The sequence below is a fragment of the Prinia subflava genome, chromosome 8 (assembly GCF_021018805.1).
Source record: "Prinia subflava isolate CZ2003 ecotype Zambia chromosome 8, Cam_Psub_1.2, whole genome shotgun sequence".
NCBI lineage: Eukaryota > Metazoa > Chordata > Aves > Passeriformes > Cisticolidae > Prinia > Prinia subflava.
This window is the reverse complement of record NC_086254.1, coordinates 18,197,485-18,211,264: the sequence shown is the minus strand read 5'-3', so window position 1 is coordinate 18,211,264 and position 13,780 is coordinate 18,197,485. Positions and strand designations below refer to the sequence as shown.

Here is a 13,780-nt window from a genome sequence, read left to right as displayed (position 1 = left end):
GAGCAGGGAATGCTGTGGGGACAGAGGAGGAGTTCAGGGGACAGGGAGGATGAGGGAATGCTGTGGGGACAGGGGGAAACAAGGAGGAATTCCTGGGACAGGGCAGAGCAGGGAATGCTGTGGGGACAGGGAAACAAAGAGGAATTCCTGGGACAGGGCAGAGCAGGGAATGCTGTGGGGACAGTGGAGGAATTCCTGGGACAGGGCAGAGCAGGGAATGCTGTGGGGACAGAGGAGGAGTTCAGGGGACAGGGCAGAGGAGGGAATGCTGTGGGGACAGAGGGAAACAAGGAGGAATTCCTGGGACAGGGCAGAGCAGGGAATGCTGTGGGGACAGAGGGAAACAAGGAGGAATTCCTGGGACAGGGCAGAGCAGGGAATGCTGTGGGGACAGAGGAAACAAGGAGGAGTTCAGGGGACAGGGCAGAGCAGGGAATGCTGTGGGGACAGAGGGAAACGTGGAGGAGTTCAGGGGACAGGGCAGAGCAGGGAATGCTGTGGGGACAGAGGGAAACAAGGAGGAATTCCTGGGACAGGGCAGAGCAGGGAATGCTGTGGGGACAGAGGAGGAATTCAGGGGACAGGGCAGAGCAGGGAATGCTGTGGGGACAGAGGAGTTGTTCAGGGGACAGGGCAGAGCAGGGAATGCTGTGCGGACAGAGGAGTTGTTCAGGGGACAGGGGAGAGGAGGGAATGCTGTGGGGACAGTGGGAAATGTGCAGGAGCTCATGGAAAAGCTCAGTGTCACCAGGACACCTCAGGGCTAAGGGGAATTCACGCAGGCAGAGCTCAGTGCTGGTGGTGCAGCAGCTCAAAGGTACCAGCAGGGCAGGCAGGGGGTGTGGGGAGTTGAGCTGAGCCTGGCAGGTTTAGGCTGGATTTTGGGAGAGGTTTTTCCACCCAGAGGGGGCTCAGGCACTGGAACAGCTCCTCTGGGAGTGGGCACAGCCCTGAGGCTGCCACAGCTCCAGGGGTGTTTGGACAACGCTCTCAGGGACAGGGTGGGATTTTTGGGGTCTGCACGGCCCCTGTGGGTCCCTCCCAGCTGAGGATATTCCATGACATTTCCACTCCGATTTTTACCATTTCCACAAAGCACCTCTGCCACAACTCCCTGCCCCACAGAACAACCCCTGAAGATGCTCTCGCTTCCAGGAGAGCCCCCAGTGCAGCCCCCAGCCCCAGGGGAGGCAGAGGAGGCGTTTGGGGAGGGGACAGGGAGCCCAGCCACACTCACAAGGAGAACTCCTCGCGCAGGCGCCGCCGGTATTGCTTCTTGGGCTTCATGGTGTTGAAGTAGGGCAGCTTGATGACATCTGGCCACACGGCAGGGCAGGGGCTGCCACACAGCCGGCTGGGGGACAAGGGAGGCACAGTCAGGCAGGGGGGACTCGGCCACCAACCCCGGGGAAAAACCCCTTCCCTCCTAAGTAACCCTTGTCACTTTGTCATTGGGCTGCCAAGGGAGGTGATGGCACCATCCAGACTGGCAGGACCTGGATTTGTGCTGCAGGAATGATGCAGGGCTGGGCACAGCTCAGATGAGGTGTTATTAAAAAAAAAGAGTTATCAGGGAGAGGGAGATGTTGAGCTTGGGTTTATAAACCATTCAAAACAATGGAATTTTATTTTTCTTACTGCTGATTTTTAAAGCCTTAATGTTTTTTATTTTAAAGTTTCTAAACTCACTGAATTTGAGTATTTTTATGGTAAGGGTGGAGCATGGGTTTATAAACCATTCAAAACAATGGAATTTTATTTTTCTTACTGCTGATTTTTAAAGCCTTAATGTTTTTTATTTTAAAGTTTCTAAACTCACTGAATTTGAGTATTTTTATGGTAAGGGTGGAGCATGGGTTTATAAACCATTCAAAACAATGGAATTTTATTTTTCTTACTGCTGATTTTTAAAGCCTTAATGTTTTTTATTTTAAATTTTCCAAACTCACAGAATTTGAGTATTTTTTAAGGTGGTGAGGTCCTGGCAGAGGTTACCCAGAGGATTTGACACCCCTGGCAGTGTCCAAGGCCAGGTTGGGCAGGGCTTGGAGCACCCTGGGACAGTGGAAGGTGACCCTGAATTGGCTTTAAGGTCCCCAAACCATTCCAGGATCAAAACTTCCAGTGCGAGAAGTAATTTGGGTTTGTGATTTTTGGACTCAGCGAACAGCAAAATTTACTGAGGGCACATCAATCAGCAAACCACACACCCGACGTGTTTGTGGACACCTGACAACTCCCACCTGCATTCCCAGGAATTCCTGGCCCTGTTTTCCAGGCAGGTGACAGAACAAGAGCTCTCCTAACTCGCCTGCAGCACCTCCCCTCACAGCCATGCGTGTGCAAAGCTTTACCTGATTAATTCAAGCTGAGCCAGTTCCAGATTGGCTTGGAAAATAGGTTTCTTTGTAAACAGTTCCCCGAGGATGCAGCTGCAAGGAGGAAAAGCAAGAGGTCACGACAGCAGACCCTGGGGATGGGTGTCTGAACACGGCAGCGTTTGTGCTGTGCCTGAGGAGAGCGATTTGCATCGGGGCTTGTAGTGACAAAGTGACCTGTGTGTACCCTGTCCCCAGCCCTGGCTCCTGGGAGTCACCTCCTGCAGGTGGCACCAAGGCCCTGACACGTTAACTCTTCACAGGGAGAAAGGAGGAGGAGTCAACGTGATGAGAAAGAGCCACAGCTCTCATTTAATCCGGGTTTAGTTTGGATTTTTGACTTCTTTTTGCTGGGTTTGTGACGTTTTGTGACATTCTTTTTGTGACAATAATCCAGCACACACAGCTGGATTATTGTCACGATATAATAATATTGTGACAATATTATGGATAATTACTTATTATTATCTTGTGCAGCTGGGAGGGAAGGAGAGGACAGAGGGAGCACCTCTGACTCCTGCAGCCCTCAACATCTCTGCTCAAACCACCAGGAATCAGTGCTGGGGATGCTGGAATGGGAATAACCCCGCGCGTGTGGAACAGGAACTGAGCAGCAACTGGGCCTCACAGTCACTAATTAGGGTTAATTACAGGTTTTTTCCCAGCCTTTGTGTTATAAAGTTTAGCTGGGAACATCCCATGGGGAGTGCACACACTCTGGGGAATCCAGATGTGCTGCTGGAGCCTCTCGTCTCTGCTTCTGAATCACTTGGGAAAATAAAATTTTCCATTTTTGTGGCTGTTCCCCAGCCTTTCTGTACTACTAAAACTTCCTGAAACCCAAAATCTCTACTTAAAAATGTTTTAGCTTAAAGAAAAGAAAAAAAATCAGTGGTATGCAGCAAGTTAAAGAGTTTAGAGAGAAATTCTCTAAAAAACACTGAAGGAGGGAGCAGCACAAGATAAATGTGTCACCCCTCTTGACCTCAAGGGTACAACAATATCAGGTTGGTTTGCATTTGAAATAGAGAAAATTCTATTCCTTACCCATTTGAAATACAGAAAGTTCTATTCCTTACCCATTTGAAATAGAGAAAATTCTATTCCTTACCTATTTGAAACAGAGAAAATTCTATTCCTTACCCATTTGAAATAGAGAAAATTCTATTCCTTACCTATTTGAAACAGAGAAAATTCTATTCCTTACCCATTTGAAATAGAGAAAATTCTACTCTTTACCCATTTGAAATAGAGAAAATTCTATTCCTTACCCATTTTAAATAGAAAAAATTCTATTCCTTACCCATTTTAAACAGAAAAAATTCTATTCCTTAGCCATTTGAAATAGAGAAAATTCTATTTAAATAGAGAGAATTCTATTCCTTACCCATTTTAAACAGAGAAAATTCTATTCTTTACCCTTCCTCATTTCAAAATGAAGCAAAACCTCCTTCTAGGAGTTTTTACTACGTGGTTCCTTTACCCTTTCTAATTTCAAAATGAAGCAAAACCTCATTCTGGGAGTTTTTACTCAGCGGTTTAATGAGGGGACAGACCCCTCCCCTCACAGCAAAGCTGTTTATTCCTGCCCCGTCCTGGGACAGCTCCAGCAGTGGGAATTGCCCTGGGCGTGCCCGGGGTGGCTGCAGGGCAGGGATAGGGCAGGGACAGGGACAGGGCAGGGACAGGGCAGGGACAGGGCAGGGACAGGACAGGGACAGGGACAGGGCAGGGACAGGGCAGGGACAGGGCAGGGGCAGGGCAGGGACAGGGACAGGACAGGGACAGGGCTGGGACAGGGCTGGGACAGGGCAGGGACAGGGCAGGGACAGGGCAGGGACAGGACAGGGACAGGGACAGGGCAGGGACAGGGCAGGGGCAGGGCAGGGGCAGGGCAGGGGCAGGGCAGGGACAGGGCAGGGACAGGGACAGGGCTGGGACAGGGCTGGGACAGGGCAGGGACAGGGCAGGGACAGGGCAGGGACAGGGCAGGGACAGGGCAGGGACAGGGCCAGGGCTGGGACAGGGCAGGGACAGGGCAGGGACAGGGCAGGGACAGGGCAGGGACAGGGCAGGGACAGGGCAGGGACAGGGACAGGGCAGGGCAGGGCAGGGACAGGGACCGAGGCAGGGCAGGGCAGGGACAGGGCAGGGACAGGGACAGGGCAGGGACAGGGACAGGGACAGGGACAGGGACAGGGACAGGGCAGGGACAGGGACAGGGCCAGGGCCAGGGCCAGGGCCAGGGCCAGGGCCAGGGCAGGGACAGGGACAGGGACAGGGACAGGGACAGGGACAGGGACAGGGCAGGGCCAGGGCCAGGGCCAGGGCCAGGGCCAGGGCCAGGGCCAGGGCCAGGGCCAGGGCCAGGGACAGGGACAGGGCAGGGCAGGGACGGGCTGGGCAGGGCAGGGACAGGGCAGGGCAGGGACGGGACAGGGACAGGGACAGGGACAGGGACAGGGACGGGCAGGGCCAGGGCAGGGCCAGGGCAGGGCCAGGGCCAGGGCAGGGACAGGGCAGGGCCAGGGCAGGGCCAGGGCAGGGACAGGGCAGGGACAGGGACAGGGCAGGGACAGGGCAGGGACAGGGCAGGGACAGGGACAGGGACAGGGACAGGGCCAGGGCCAGGGCCAGGGCCAGGGCCAGGGCCAGGGCCAGGGACAGGGCAGGGCAGGGCAGGGCAGGGACAGGGCAGGGACAGGGACAGGACAGGGACAGGGACAGGGCAGGGCAGGAGGCAGGGCAGGGGCAGGGCAGGGACAGGGCAGGGGCAGGGGCAGGGACAGGGCAGGGACAGGGCAGGGACAGGACAGGGACAGGGCAGGGACAGGGCAGGGACAGGGGCAGGGACAGGGCAGGGACAGGACAGGGACAGGACAGGGCAGGGCAGGGACAGGGCAGGGACAGGGCAGGGACAGGGCAGGGACAGGGCAGGGACAGGACAGGGACAGGACAGGGCAGGGCAGGGCAGGGACAGGGCAGGGACAGGGCAGGGACAGGGCAGGGACAGGGCAGGGACAGGGCAGGGCAGGGACAGGGCAGGGACAGGGCAGGGACAGGGCAGGGACAGGGCAGGGACAGGACAGGGACAGGACAGGGCAGGGCAGGGACAGGGCAGGGACAGGGCAGGGACAGGGCAGGGCAGGGACAGGGACAGGGCAGGGACAGGACAGGGACAGGACAGGGACAGGGCAGGGACCAGGGCAGGACAGGGCAGGGACAGGGCAGGGACAGGGCAGGGACAGGACAGGGACAGGACAGGGACAGGACAGGGCAGGGCAGGGCAGGGACAGGGGCAGGGACAGGGCAGGGACAGGGCAGGGACAGGGCAGGGACAGGCAGGGACAGGGCAGGGCAGGGACAGGGCAGGGACAGGGCAGGGACAGGGCAGGGACAGGGCAGGGCAGGGACAGGGCAGGGACAGGGCAGGGCAGGGACAGGGCAGGGACAGGGCAGGGAGCAGGGCAGGGACAGGGACAGGGACAGGGCAGGGGACAGGACAGGGACAGGACAGGGCAGGGCAGGGACAGGGCAGGGACAGGGCAGGGACAGGGACAGGGCAGGGACAGGGCAGGGGACAGGGCAGGGACAGGGCAGGGCAAGGGACAGGGCAGGACAGGGCAGGGACGGGCAGGGACAGGGCAGGGACAGGGCAGGGGACAGGGCAGGGACAGGGACAGGGCAGGGGACGGGGACAGGGCAGGGCAGGGACGGGGCAGGGACGGGGCAGGGACGGGGCAGGGACAGGGGCAGGGACAGGGCAGGGACAGGGCAGGGACAGGGGACAGGGCAGGGCCAGGGACAGGGCAGGGACAGGGCAGGGACAGGACAGGGACAGGGACAGGGACAGGGCAGGGACAGGGACAGGGACAGGGACAGGGGCAGGGACAGGGACAGGGACAGGGACAGGACAGGGACAGGGCAGGGACAGGGCAGGGACAGGGCAGGGACAGGGCAGGGACAGGGGCAGGGACAGGGCAGGGACAGGGCAGGGACAGGGCAGGGACAGGGACAGGGACAGGGACAGGGACAGGGCAGGGACAGGGACAGGGACAGGGACAGGGACAGGGACAGGGCTGGCCAGGGCAGGACTCACCCGCAGCTCCACACGTCGATGGCAGGGCTGTAACGCTCCTCCCCCAGCAGCAGCTCCGGGGGCCGGTACCACAGCGTGATCACTTTGTTGGTGTAGGGACGGCTAAAAAGCAAAATAAACACAAATAAAATCATCCCAAGAGCCACAAAACCATGAAAAATGGCTTGGTTTGCTTCCCAGCTGCACTGATGTGTGTTGGTGGCAGCAGGGGTGTTTCAAGTGTCTGCACTTGCAGAGCTGAGTTAAAAACAGTGAGGAGGTACTACAGGATCAGGAGTTACTACAGGATTTAAAGGATCAGGAGGTACTACAGGATCAGGAGTTACTACAGGATTTAAAGGATCAGGAGGTACTACAGGATCAGGAGTTACTACAGGATTGAGAGGATCAGGAGGTACTACAGGATCAGGAGGTACTACAGGATAAGGAGGTACTACAGGATCAGGAGGTACTACAGGTTTTAAAGGATATGGAGGTACTACAGGTTTGAAAGGATCGGGAGTTACTACAGGATTTAAAGGATCAGGAGGTACCACAGGATTTAAAGGATCAGGAGGTACCACAGGATTTAAAGGATCAGGAGTTACTACAGGATTTAAAGGATCAGGAGGTACTACAGGATCAGGAGGTACTACAGGATTGAGAGGATCAGGAGGGTACCACAGGATTGAAAGGATCAGGAGTTACTACAGGATTTAAAGGATCAGGAGTTACTACAGGATTGAAAGGATCAGGAGGTACCACAGGATTTAAAGGATCAGGAGGTACCACAGGTTTGAGAGGATCAGGAGGTGCTAAAGGTTTGAAAGGATGAGGAGGTACTACAGGTTTGAAAAGATCAGGAGTACAGGATTTAAAGGATCAGGAGTACAGGTTTTAAAGGATCAGGAGTACAGGTTTTAAAGGATCAGGAGGTGCTACAGGATTTAAAGAATCAGGAGTTACTACAGGTTTGAAAGGATCAGGAGTACAGGACTGAAAGGTTCAGGAGGTACTACAGGATTTAAAGGTACCCAAAACTGAAAATCCCTGACTCTCAGGCTGCCATCACTGATTTTGGAGCAAAATCTGCTCCAGGACAGGTCAGAGGCAAAGCAGAGAAGAAATTTTGGCTCCTTCTGGCTGCTCTTCTAATGGAAAGTTATTAACACCAGCCAGGAGTGTAAATAGCCTTTTTTCAGTCCAACAGCTGGACTGAAAAGAATTTGTCAGGATTTCCAAGTGAGGGATTATGGAGATAATTAAGAGGAAAGAAGCTCATCCCACCCAGATAAATCCTCTCCCTTTCCTCACCTCTCCTCCGAGCTGTAGAGTCGGGCCAGCCCAAAATCTGCAAGTTTGATCTGCCCACTGAAAGACACAAAAAACCAGTTTAAATCACAGTTAAATCACTGAATTCTGGAATGTACTGAGCTGTAAGGAGAACACATCAGAACACAGATCCTACTTAAACCCCAGTTAAAGGGTGAGGAAACCCCCCTGAAGCAGAAAAGCCTCACAAAACCACATTTGCAGGAATTACTGCTGGATATGCCAGGTTTAACTCCCCAGAATGCTTCAAAAAATACAAATTAAACCCAAAAAAGCACCAATAATTCAGTCTCACCTGTATCACAAACCCTTCCCAACAGGCCAATGCCCCAGAGAATTTTTTTTTAGGTGGATATTCAGACATTTGGTTGTGATTATGCACAAAATTCTTCTCACAGCTCCTGAGCACACCCAAGGTGAGGACAGCACTGGGAGCTCACAGGGAAATGAGCTTGGAGAGATTCACTGCAGGCTTACCTGTTGTTCAGTAAAATGTTGGAGCACTTGATGTCTCTGTGAAGGAAATTCTTCTTGTGACAGTAATCCAGCCCCTCCATTAACTGTTTCATGAAAGACTTGATGTGGTCCTCTGAGAAATGCACCAAGCCAGATTCCAGCAGCCCCATTAGGTCATGGTCCATGTACTCAAACACAAGGTAAAAGGCACCTGGGATAACAGAGAAATGGTTAAAAAACAAAAGAGAGACACAAAAAGGAAGAGGAATGAAAGGAGATTTAATTGTTCAAAGAGTCTTTACTGTGCTGGAGGGTTTTTAACACTTCTGTGCTGTTTTGGGTTTACTGGGTGTCTCTTTTCCCTCAAGAGGTAAAAAATACCCCAAAACAACAGAGTAGCTCCACCAGGCTGACACATCTGAAATTAAATAACACTCAAAATAAATTCCTCTGAAGCTCCAGCCACGTTTACCTCCATGCCTTGGTTATTTTTTACAATATAAAATACTGGTTTATTTATTTGTTGAAGGATCACTGCCATGGTTTGAATTTGTGTTTGGGCTGCTCCCTTCTCTCTCCTGAAGAGAAGGTCCCAGTGGGATGCTGGAACTCTCCTTTTCCACAGTGACCGAGCACAAAGAACTTTTCACACTATTAATAAGTTTGTTGCCACTAATCACTGTTAAAAGTGACCCTGTAAAGGCTTTTTTTTTTAAAGACTGCTCTCCTGTGACTCTGCAGGAATGCAATCATCCTTTGATCGAGCTGGAATTTGTCCTTTGAGGTGAGGTTACAGCAAGATCCAGCATCACTGGAATAAAAGGAGGAATACAAAGAATCAAATCTACTCCAGAGCTGAGTTTTACACTGAATTGCTGCACTGTTGAAACCCTGGAAATTTAGATTTTAATATTTTAGTGTGTAGTAATGTCTATGGGGCAAGATGGAGGATTTGGGGCACTGGCTAAGTCCTTCTTCTTCACCGTTTTGGGTGGTTTTTTCTAATTGGGTGAAAAAGCTCTGAATTGTGGACCTTGGGTGGTTATTGGGTTAAAAGTATAAATAATACAGGTGTCATCTCGTTATTGGACAGTTTATGCTTAAGAAGACCTTGGAAAGAGTTAGAAGGATCCACTTTCTATGGAACTACCATTTTATTTAACTATCTTGTGAGTTAGAGCTCACAATTATTGAAATTGTATTATAGATAAGAATTAATAAACACCGAGTCCCAACACAAAAACTTCTTCTCCTGTGCATTAATCCTGGCTAAAAGGGGGAGGAAAAGAGGAGGAGGAAAAGAGGAAAAGAGGGAGGAGGAAAAGAGGAAAAGAGGGAGGAAGAGAGGGGAAAAGAGGGAGGAAGAGAGGGGAAAAGAGGGAGGAAGAGAGGGGAAAAGAGGGAGGAAGAGAGGAAAAGAGGGAGGAAGAGAGGAAAAGAGGGAGGAAGAGAGGAAAAGAGGGAGGAAGAGAGGAAAAGAGGGAGGAAGAGAGGAAAAGAGGGAGGAAGAGAGGAAAAGAGGGAGGAAGAGAGGAAAAGAGAGAGGAAGAGAGGAAAAGAGGGAGGAGGAGGAGGAAAAGAGGGAGGAGGAGGAGGAAAAGAGGGAGGAGGAGGAGGAAAAGAGGGAGGGGGAGGAGGAAAAGAGGGAGGGGGAGGAGGAAAAGAGGGAGGGGGAGGAGGAAAAGAGGGAGGGGGAGGAGGAAAAGAGGGAGGGGGAGGAGGAAAAGAGGGAGGGGGAGGAGGAAAAGAGGGAGGGGGAGGAGGAAAAGAGGGAGGGGGAGGAGGAAAAGAGGGAGGGGGAGGAGGAAAAGAGGGAGGGGGAGGAGGAAAAGAGGGAGGGGGAGGAGGAAAAGAGGGAGGGGGAGGAGGAAAAGAGGGAGGGGGAGGAGGAAAAGAGGGAGGGGGAGGAGGAAAAGAGGGAGGGGGAGGAGGAAAAGAGGGAGGGGGAGGAGGAAAAGAGGGAGGGGGAGGAGGAAAAGAGGGAGGGGGAGGAGGAAAAGAGGGGGGGGAGGAGGAAAAGAGGGAGGGGGAGGAGGAAAAGAGGGGGGGGAGGAGGAAAAGAGGGGGGGAGGAAAAGAGGGGGAGGAAAAGAGGGGGAGGAAAAGAGGGGGAGGAAAAGAGGGGGAGGAAAAGAGGGGGAGGAAAAGAGGGGGAGGAAAAGAGGGGGAGGAAAAGAGGGGGAGGAAAAGAGGGGGAGGAAAAGAGGGGGAGGAAAAGAGGGGGAGGAAAAGAGGGGGAGGAAAAGAGGGGGAGGAAAAGAGGGGGAGGAGGAGGAAAAGAGGGAGGAGGAGGAGGAAAAGAGGGGGAGGAAAAGAGGAGGAAAGAACCCCACACCTCCTGAAAGCCGTGCTGAATGACAGCACCCTCAGAGCCCAGGGTACCTTTGTCCTTCTTGAAGTCCAGCGCGTCCTGCTTGTCGGTGACGATCTCCTTCATGTTGACCACGCTGCGGTGGATGAGCTGCCGCAGGATCTTGATCTCACGGATGGCCGTGATGGGGAACCCTTCCTTCTCATTGTCCAGCCGCACCTTCTTCAGGGCCACCAGCTCACCTGGGGGCACGGCGGGGCACAGCCTGCTCACCTGAGCTCCCGGGGAGCTGGGGAGGCTCTGAGCACCGACAACACCCAGCAGGGACAGCAGGAGCGGCTTCTGTCACCTCCCTGCTGGTTTGGTTAAACTGCTCTGCCAGGAGTTCTCATACCTTGAAATAAATCCTCCTTTTTAACCACTCGAGTCACCTCCCTGCTCGCTTTGGTTAAACTGCTCTGCCAGTTCTCCCACCTCCAAATAAATCCTCTTTTTTAACCACTCGAGTCACCTCCCTGCTGGTTTGGTTAAACTGCTCTGCCAGGAGTTCTCCCACCTCGAAATAAATCCTCCTTGAAATAAATCCTCCTTTTTAACCCCTCCGAGTCACCTCCCTGCTCTGCCAGGAGTTCTCCCACCTTGAAATAAATCCTCTTTTTTTAACCACTCGAGTCACCTCCCTGCTCGCTTTGGTTAAACTGCTCTGCCAGGAGTTCTCATACCTTGAAATAAATCCTCCTTTTTAACCCCTCCAAGTCACCTCCCTGCTCTACCAGGAGTTCTCACTCCTTGAAATAAATCCTCCTTTTTAACCCCTCCAAGTCACCTCCTCCCTGCTGGTTTTGGTTAAACTGCTCTGCCAGGAGTTCTCAAACCTTGAAATAAATCCTCCTTTTTAACCCCTCCGAGTCACCTCCCTGCTTCAGTCACCCCCCTGCTCGTTTTGGTTAAACTGCTCTGCCAGGAGTTCTCACTCCTTGAAATAAATCCTTCTTTTTAACCCCTTGAGTCACCCCCCTGCTCATTTTGGTTAGAATGCTCTGCCAGGAGTTCTCCCATCTTGAAATAAATCCTTTTTAACCACTCGAGTCACCTCCCTGCTCGCTTTGGTTAAACTGCTCTGCCAGTTCTCCCACCTCCAAATAAATCCTTCTTTTTAACCCCCCCAAGTCACCTCCCTGCTCTGCCAGGAGTTCTCACTCCTTGAAATAAATCCTCCTTTTTAACCCCTCCAAGTCACCTCCTCCCTGCTGGTTTTGGTTAAACTGCTCTGCCAGGTGTTCTCACACCTTGAAATAAATCCTCCTTTTTAACCCCCCCGAGTCACCTCCCTGCTCTTTTTGGTTAGAATGCTCTGCCAGGAGTTCTCACACCTCGAAATAAATCCTCCTTTTTAACCCCTCGAGTCACCTCCCTGCTCATTTTGGTTAAATTGCTCTGCCAGGAGTTCTCCCACCTTGAAATAAATCCTCTTTTTTAACCCCTCCGAGTCACCCCCCTGCTCGTTTTGGTTAAACTGCTCTGCCAGGAGTTCTCACTCCTTGAAATAAATCCTCCTTTTTAACCCCTCGAGTCACCTCTCTGCTCTTTTGGTTAAACTGCTCTGCCAGGAGTTCTCTCACCTTGAAATAAATCCTCCTTTTTAACCCCTCCGAAGTTCCAAGCTGGCTCAGGCCTTCTCAGGCTCTGCAGGAATATTTCATGGACAGGATAAAGGACCCAAAAGAGGCTCTGACCCTTAGCTACAGTAAAGATGTTTATTCCAGGTGGTGTCCAGAGGAAAGAGGGTGTGACAGAGGGACAGGCTCTTTTCTCAGCTCCTGCCAGGGAGGGACATTTGGGACATTTGGGACACAGCCGGTGGGGTCAGAAAGGGAAGGAAGGGTCAAACTGCATGGTTAGAAACTCTGGGGGTCCCTGAGGGGACAGAAATCATCCCCACAGGGGAATGGAACAACACCTGTGCTTTTCCTAACCTGCTCCAGCACAAACACAAGTTTACCCTGGAATTTCTCAATGTCTTGGGCTGCAATGCAAGATTTGTTCTATTGTCAGCTGTTGAAACTGGCTGGGGGTGGTTTTTTTTTCTTTATCCCTTCCAGGACCTATCCCTCAGAATTCCAGGGAAATATCTTTTATTAAAGCCAGCCAGGGCAGGGTTCTTTACTCCTTCCAGGACCCATCCCTCATAATTCCTGGGAATATCTTCTGTTAAAGCCAGCTGGGGCAGGGTTCTTTACCCCTTCCAGGACCCATCCCTCATAATTCCAGGGAATATCTTCTGTTAAAGCCAGCCAGGGCAGGGTTCTTTATCCCTTCCAGGACCCATCCTCCCTGCAGGGGATCTCTGCTGTCCGTGGGCCATCGAGGCTCACTGCAGGGCTGAGAAAATTCCATTATCCATGGGAGATGCTGCACCCAGCATTCCCACTGGATGAATCCTGGGATCCTGCCTTCCCAGGGGAGGACTGGACCCAGCCCAGCACCACTGGAGCTTCAGAGTGGATCCTGCAGCCTCCTACAGGATCCTCTCTGCTCCAGCAGAGCCACCCCTGGCACTGCAGGAGGATTTAACTGGACTGCTCCCAACGGGGGTATCTGGTTGTGTTCTCACTCTGTCAGTGTTTTCTTTTTTTATTGTTGTTTATTTGCTTTTTCTCTACTTCTACATTTGTATTTTTAATATTCCTAGCAAAGAACCGTTATTCCTACTCCTGTATCTTTGCCTGAAAGCCCCTTAATTTCAAATTAATAATAATTTGGAGGGAGAGGTTTTACATTCTCCATTCCAAGTCCCTGGTAGACACCTGCCCTTCCAAACCAACACCCCCAAGCTGTGCTTCAATAAAGTCGTGACAATTTAAAAATCAGGGGTTCAGCTGGCACCTGAGGCCATCAGAATCTTCTGCCCAGGCATCAAACACACCCCAGGGCACAGCAGAGCAGGGACCTGGGCACTGATAAACTCAGAATTCCAGAGCTCCTCTCCTCTCCCCATTTTGGGAGCACTGGTGTCACTCTGGTCCTGCAGGTCTCTGTCACTGTGGAGCACACCCACGTCTCAGGGTTGTGTTTTTTGAGATTTTTTTTGGGGTTGTTGTTTTTTGATGTAAAAGGGTTTTTTTTTAGGGTTGCTGTTCTTTGAGACTTTTTTCGGGGTGGTTGTTTTTTGAGGTAATAAAGCTTTGGAGGCTTTTTTGCTTCAAGGGTCTTATGCTGGAGTTAG

At 52.4% G+C, this 13,780-nt stretch overlaps 1 protein-coding gene across 2 annotated transcripts in view; it reads right to left on the bottom strand.

The window, feature by feature from the left end:
* CDK12 (cyclin dependent kinase 12) overlaps positions 1–13,780 on the bottom strand; it is a 45,703-nt gene that overhangs the window by 10,859 nt on the left and 21,064 nt on the right. For both annotated transcript variants that reach the window (XM_063403747.1, XM_063403748.1), the window contains exons 5-10: positions 10,626–10,796; positions 8,266–8,455; positions 7,771–7,827; positions 6,478–6,579; positions 2,355–2,432; positions 1,238–1,354 (exon numbers count right to left, since the gene is read on the bottom strand). In XM_063403747.1, coding sequence (XP_063259817.1) covers positions 1,238–1,354; positions 2,355–2,432; positions 6,478–6,579; positions 7,771–7,827; positions 8,266–8,455; positions 10,626–10,796 — 715 coding nt within the window. The remainder of the gene's footprint in view (positions 1–1,237; positions 1,355–2,354; positions 2,433–6,477; positions 6,580–7,770; positions 7,828–8,265; positions 8,456–10,625; positions 10,797–13,780) is intronic.